The sequence below is a fragment of the Lepisosteus platostomus genome, chromosome 17 (assembly GCF_059453375.1).
Source record: "Lepisosteus platostomus isolate fLepPlt1 chromosome 17, fLepPlt1.hap1, whole genome shotgun sequence".
Classification (NCBI taxonomy): Eukaryota; Metazoa; Chordata; class Actinopteri; order Semionotiformes; family Lepisosteidae; genus Lepisosteus; species Lepisosteus platostomus.
Window position 1 is genome coordinate 6229662 of NC_142627.1, and position 7373 is coordinate 6237034.

General features: G+C 41.0%; 1 protein-coding gene across 1 annotated transcript; it reads left to right on the forward strand.

Moving 5' to 3' along the window:
- Positions 1-3954: 3954 nt before the first annotated feature.
- Positions 3955-6005, forward strand: sf3b5 (splicing factor 3b, subunit 5). Its single transcript, XM_088610135.1, has 2 exons — positions 3955-4104; positions 5424-6005. Exon 2 carries the CDS (start codon positions 5430-5432, stop codon positions 5688-5690), a length of 261 nt encoding a protein of 86 aa, XP_088466261.1. The 5' UTR covers positions 3955-4104; positions 5424-5429; the 3' UTR covers positions 5691-6005.
- Positions 6006-7373: the final 1368 nt, after the last annotated feature.

The window sequence follows — 7373 nt, forward strand, 5'->3', positions numbered from 1 at the left end:
AGCATGGTTCTCTTTGGAGGTAAATTTCTGATGGGACTGCATTTTCTACAGATCGATTCCTCCCTCTTTTCAGAAGGAGAGCTGTCTCTGAAGGTGAGGCACACATCGTGTGATGTTGTGTGCTTTCCTCTATTCTCTCAGTGATGTACCACAGCTCTCAGGTGGGTGTGCAGAATGGCTCTAATGCTTTTCAAGCAACAGCAGATATGCCGGATTCTCGCCAGCTACTGACCACACAACAGGAGATCATATCCTGCAGAGACGGATTCAAATTAAATTATATGGGAAATTAAATAATGACATATTAATCCTTTTATGTCAATTTTCAACATTTGTTATCCTCCGAATAGCACGTGCTATTTGGCATTTTAGCTTGAATGAAATCAAGTAAACAGCTGCTCTGCACAGAAAATAATCATGTCTGAAATGTCACAATACTGATATTAGAAGAGATGCACAAAAACAGTGAGTCGTGTAGGAAGTGCCAGTTTAATTATGTTTGTCTTTGATATTCCAGTATTGTGCATCAACCAACATTTTAAATTAATCTTACATGTTGTATTAATACTTCTCAGTGACCAAAAGATTGCTGTTTGAAAACTGCAACAATATGGCTGGAATGAAAGAATAAACAGTTTCTTTAGTAGAGGGTTACTTGTTTTTAGCGGGACAATTCGGTTACTTCTTTGTGCCCTATAAAGCTTTTTGATAGAAAAATTAAGAGAAACATTCCTAGTGGAGTCAATTCATAAATAACAGTTGCAGATCAGTTTCTATGGAGCAGGATTCTTAGAAACTGGAAATTAACTAGATTATACTGGGTTTATTGTGAAGGGATAATGTAACAATAGTTAAATGTAAATGTTAAAATATAAATAAGAAAACAAATTACTGCTGTGTGGTTGCCTTTTAGGTTATGCTGTTAAGTACAAAAAAGAAGTTAATGTGAGCAACGCACATACTGTAGCTCGGTTAAAGCAAAATATAATCTAAGGAACGCAGGGTTTAGGAGTGGGCTATCATTGAAGTTGGCACCAGTCAGCTATCGAGATTCAGAGGCATCCTGGAGAAGATTCAGGTCTGCAGTTTAATTCACTTAGGGTTACTTAGCAACAGTGACATAAGTGACTGGAAGGGATGAAGCAGTTTCATTTTCTACCTTTTCCTACGAGAGCACAGAGCAGGTAAGACCTACCTAGAGGAATTGCATCTTTTTACTGGAAAATATGTTTTTGAGCTTCCACTCTGCCACAGGTGTGTTTATTCTGGACCACCTGATGAGGAGGGGCCGCCTACAGATGCATCAGGGTGATTGTTTAGTAATACCGTGATCATGTTGTACATGCTGGGGCAACTCTGTTGCACTCAACTAAGAGAACAAGACCTTATATGTCATTTTCATTCATTTTTTCCCCTTCATTTCCCAGAGCTGCAGGAGAGAGAGAGAAGCAGGGCCTGTTTTCTCAACTGCAGTCCTCAGACAGCGCAGGGTCTTCTGGTCTTCTGGTTTTCCTTCCCCCTGAGCGCTATGTTCTGCACTCAGCTCGCCCTTCCCTCAACACTGTGACCCCTTTCCCAGACGGTGAAGCACTGGAACAGCGCTCTTCCTCTTCTGATCTTCTTTGCAGCTGCCTGTATCCCCAGCCTCCTGGCAGCAGGGGAACCTCGAATCAGGCTCAAGTTATTCTGAGTGCTTCAGCTGGGGCTGGGGGGGATGCAGTGAGGGGGGTCTTTCTCTAGTTCTGTCAGTGCGGACCTCTGCCAGCTCAGGCAGACAGTGGCACTATCTGTAACATCAAAGACTGCAGCTTAAACGGTGCCCAATGCCAGCTGAACAGCCCTCTGCATGATCACAGGATTCATGTCATTTCAGCACCTCTTTGGACTTTGAACTGTAGGGCGTGGGGATTTTAGTTTTCATTGATCTACAGCTTAGTTGCACAAAGCATCTGGTTAAGAAGCAGTTTAAACCAAACTGATTCAAGTGCTTAGAAATTGTGTATGAGCCCATATAAAGGCAGGTTATATGGGTTATATATATATAACCCATATAACCTGCTGGATTGTTGCTGTCCAGGACCAGGGCTGGCCACCCAGACAGGAGTTCCTCTCCCCAAAGCAGGTAGCCAGGTTTGATTGGCTATCCCAAGTCCTTTCTTCATGGCCCTGTGATGGACCAGGGGGAGAGTAGTGTTATTGACTTTCTGATAATGGGGAGATGGGTATGTGATGGAGCCTGTGCACTTTAACCAAGCACACACCTAACTGTTGTGAGTCTGAGCACATTATACATTAACAGTAGGAAGGCTGGTGAAGTCACCCTTCACCTGGGTCATATTTTCTTTTTCAGAGTTGCTTCTACAGTACCTTGCCTAGTGTCCCGACTCATTACAGCAAAAATCAATGTGGTAAATTTACAACTGGTGATCACCATACCACCGGCATTTATTGATATTAGAAAAAGTGTTAAATTATATCACAGCCTTTTTAATTTTCACTGGTAGCAACAGTTTAATCAGCAAGCTGATGAGGGAAAATCATGTTTGAATTGGAGACCCGTCAAATTCTTTTCAGTGTAACGGCTCTCCAATTCTAAGAGAAGATCTAAAACTAGAAATGAGCACAATAAAAATTACACATATCCCTTATAAAGTGCGTTCACATCAAGGGAATGGGTACATTATACATTGGTGAACTGCTAACGGGTTATACAAATACTAAACAATGCCCTGAATTTTTCATTTTTCAGTGAACTAGCTATTTTTGCACTTTATAGCTACAATGTGTACTTGTAACTTGCTCTTCGTTAATAAGCTAATTATATTTGCTCGGTCAATGCAGGATGTCTAATCTGTGTTTGGGAGCTTTGGGAAACGGCAGGAAAAGTTTCATGTTTATGCGCTCTGTGAAGCCACAGCACCACAGCTGTGCTGCTAATTGAGCCCATTTCCTTGTTCGGAGGTCTCTGCCTTTTACTTCTCGTTACTATAGCAATGACAGCAAAGCACTAGCCCTGCTCACTGGGAAATACTCCACAACTGGAACATCATTCACTCCAACAAGCCATGAAGGTGAACCCTCAGGTTTTTGGGTAGTTCAGCAGCAGAGTGGAAGGCCAGTGAGAAAGGTGTGTGAATTGCATCTGGTGGCTTGAAACCAGAAATAAGCAACCCCCATTTCCATCATCTTTTTTTTTATTTTAGGAGGAGAAAAAGAGATATGTGGGCATCAGTGTGGAGTAGTGAGTCTTAAAACATATTTTTTTTTACTCAGATTTCTTCAGGCTGTTTTAACGGGTACAAAAGCATGTTGCATCAGCCAACTAACGTAATTGAAACTTTATTTAAATGAAAATAGAGCAGTTCCAGTTAAGTTGATAGTCCAACATGGAATGCATCTAAAAGGCTGGTTTTGTGCGTAGTACAGGATACTGGACCAGTCCAGTGGAATTTGCCATTCAGTAACCGGTGGTGCTGAAAGGTCAGAAAGACGAACTTAAAAATAGTTACCCCAAAGGGTATTAAGACGACATATTCATAGTCCTGAGCAGCCTTCATGCTGGAGATCCATCAAGACTTCGGATCTATGGCTTTCTTCCGTATATTAAAAGATCAGATAGGATAAAGATGAGGGCAGGCCATTCTTTCGGGAGCTATTTAAGGAGCTGACAATCTCAGCTAGGTCTTTCTTGAAGAAAGACAGAGTATCAACCCCAACAACATGGCCGACTAACATGGTCCAGACTCTAGCATCCTTTTGTGTAAAAACCTACTTCCTTTTCTCAGCAGAATTGCCAGCAAATTAGATATTTACAAGAAAAATAGTTACATTTATGGGGTACATAAAATGAAACCTATTGTAAATTTATCAGCGAAAGATAAATCCTTTGACCTACTAAAATTCGTTTAATTACGTTCACTTAGGGAGTCTACCGTCGACCCAATGTCAGGGTTTCCGCTCAATCGAATTTTGCGAAGGCAAGAGGAGACTGTTTGTCCTTTCTCGCTTCCTGTAGAAAGCGATTTCAACGTGTGCGAGTGGAGCGGTAACTAATTCCGTAGGAAGAAAAGGCTATTCAGGTTGTTTATTTTAAAGTCATCAGTGGTAAGAATTTATTTTTAGAATTGTTATACATTAAATGTCTGTCAGTTATTTATGTGAAGGTAAAGGGAAGGTTTTGTTAAATGTGCGTTTGTTAACCGAGTGTGTTAAAGTAGTTTACGACGCCATTTTAAGTATTTTAGTTACTTTAGACATGAGTTTTCAGGTTATTTTAAACGAAAGAAAAATGTTATTTCATTTTTTATTGTACGACGTTCGTTGATCTTCAGGAATAGACTGGGATTAGTTTGAGGTGTGTTTTAACTAGTTTTGAAATAGTTACGTAAAAGCAATGGGATTGTTTTTGTAATTCTTTCTCGACGGTAAAACTAGTAGCCTTTCTTGTTAGCTCAAACCCTAAATTTACTTTGTATGGCACATTCTGAAAAATAACTAACATTGTACTCTTTGTATCACAAGTTTTGGTAATTGTTTCTAAGCCACTTAGACTGATTATATTGCATTTTATCTTACGAATTAATGGCTAAAAATATTTTATTGATTACTTGAAAACACTAGTCTCGTATCAATGACTTTAACTGTATATGTTTCAGTATGAAATAAATACCAATACTCCTACCACTATAATTGCTACTGTAGGCCTCCGTCTGCAATTCAGTTCTTAGACTTAGTCTGGTGATCGCATTCTTGTCTTCACAATTGAATATTTTAGTTGTTTTTAATAACTTTTGTTTCTCTTACATCTAACGTACCCGCCCACATTTAAGCCGCCGTGAGTATGCTTTGACAGGGTATATTTTTCCAATTATACATGCAAGTTCGACGGAATAATAAGAATAATAATTAATAATTGCTTACAGTTATATAGCGCTTTTATGGACACTCCACTCAAAGCGCTTTACAGGTAATGGGGATCCCCTCCACCACCACCAATAAGACCTGGTTTGTTTCCTGATACCTATTCAAATGTCTCTTAATCACAAATCACGAACATTAGGAGCTCAAAGCTCTTTTCTGGCACGTGTTCCTGAATGGCAGCCTCTATGAGACGCTTTAATGATAATTCAAAGTGAATGAAATTTCAGAGGCTCTTGTGATTTACCGTTCCTGTACTGTAGCAGCAGACTGAAGATGCAAAATCTCAGGCACCCACTAGGACATGAAGCACCAGATGCTAGAAGCCGTTTGGTTAAAAAGATTAAAACTAACTTTTGTTCTGTTTATACCCTCACCTGAAGTCATCTCGGTTCTTTAACTGATAGTTAAACGCGAGGGATAAGACATGATCAATCCGACTCGCGCTGATTAGCTGCTGTACCCGAGGGGTCTCCTGTTTTGATCGCTTTGCGCTCCTCTCGCAGTGGAAGATGACGGACCGCTACAACATCCACAGCCAGCTGGAGCACTTGCAGTCCAAGTACATCGGGACGGGCCACGCCGACACCACCAAGTGGGAGTGGCTGGTCAACCAGCACCGGGACTCCTACTGCTCCTACATGGGCCACTTCGACCTGCTCAACTACTTCTCCGTGGCCGAGAACGAGAGCAAGGCCCGGGTGCGCTTCAACCTCATGGAGAAGATGCTGCAGCCCTGCGGGCCGCCCGCCGACAAGCCGGACGACGCCTAGCCCGGGGGCCAGCCCGGGGCCGTGCCTCTGTAGATCGTTTCTGGGCGCCTCCGGGACTGCGATGATGGAGGACGCAGGCGGCTTCGTGTGCGAAGGGAAGGGCGGGAGCAAGTCGGTTTGGTCTTGGCACAGTGTGGCGGTTTTATCTTCGGCAGCGTTCGGATAAGCCAGTGGCGGCGTCTGTTCAGAATTTCAGTTGTGGTGTCTGGTGCTTTTATAGAAACAGTTCATTCTGGTGTTCCTCATTGTTGGGTGATATTTTACTGATTTTTTTTTTTACATATTTTTACAATAAATTAATGCTGACCGATTTGACTCTGCTGTTGCTTACATGCTTATAATGAGGGTTTTGTCCGTTTCGGGTGTATTTTGTTGTTGTTATACAGTGGTCTTCATCAGTTATCAGGGTGTTGGCCATAAAAGTCCGACAGTATTTGCAACCTGCTTAGAAGTTGGCTGTTTTTTTTAACGGTCTCCTTTAATTCGGAAGGGCTCTTCAGCTGAGCGGTCTATCCTAGTTGTAGCTCTGACCCTAAGAGGAGGTAGTTACCATTCAGAGATGCACAGGATTCAGAATTGAGTGATTACAGTAAAGAATCATCATTAATGTCTCCCTTTGTTTGTCTCTGCGCGGTGTTTCCAAACTTGATTGATTAGTACTGTAATCTTACAGCACTAATAGAAAGTTTGTATTACTGAAACTTTCAAAAAGGGGATATTACTTATAAAACTGAGCAGGAAAATATGTAGTATTTAGGAATCCTTCTGATGTTTATCTAAATCAAGGTTTTTACAGACATTGAACAGCTCATTTTCTTACTGAAGCTACATCATAGTTTATCCTATATAGTCAAACGTAGAGGGATTGGGCCACTGCAGGACAACACAAGTCTGACAAATTGGTGCCAAACCTGGTGATCCTGTTAATGAAGGGATGGAAACTTCAAAATGGGTAAGCTACTCCTGAAAATTTTAAAGTTTCTCTCTTTCCTTTTTGATCTTTAAAAGTGAAGTACTGTAATGACCAATTACACTAACTCGAAGTTAAAACCAGCTGTGAAATCGGTAGTCGGCAGCTGTGAAGAACATGCACTTGTAACACAGCCATTTAACTTTTACTTGCAAGGGAAGATGTTGCAATTCCTATTACTACTAAAATAATGTTGGAAAGAATGCTGGTAAATATTCAGTTTTTGAAAACTTTGATTAACACTCTCTGCAGGATATATTTCAGTGTGATTGACAAAAGCCAGACTGGTGCATTTGGCTTCTGCTTAGTTTCCAAGTTTTATTTTGGTGGTGACGTGCTGTTAAGCTGAAGCCGACGCTTGATTGTTGGACACGGGCCCTTGAAACAGCACTGACATTTAATGGCAGTCTGTTCCTGGGATTTGCCTTTTTTTCCAGATTTGCTTTTAGTCATGGGGAAAGTCTGATGATCATTAATGCAGTACTTGTCTTGTTATGGCATTTAAAAAGCAGACCTATTGTGAAATGCCTGTTGGAGTTTACAGAACTCTGTAGTGTGCTTCAAGGAGGACAGTAATTATCTTTTGATATGTCATGCATATGGTATTTATCAACCATTTGATAAAGGAAAGAGTAACTGAAATGGTTTCCCTTGGCAACCACAAATACCATAGCAACAACAGGCGTTTTTTTACAGGCTTTGCATTTTTATTT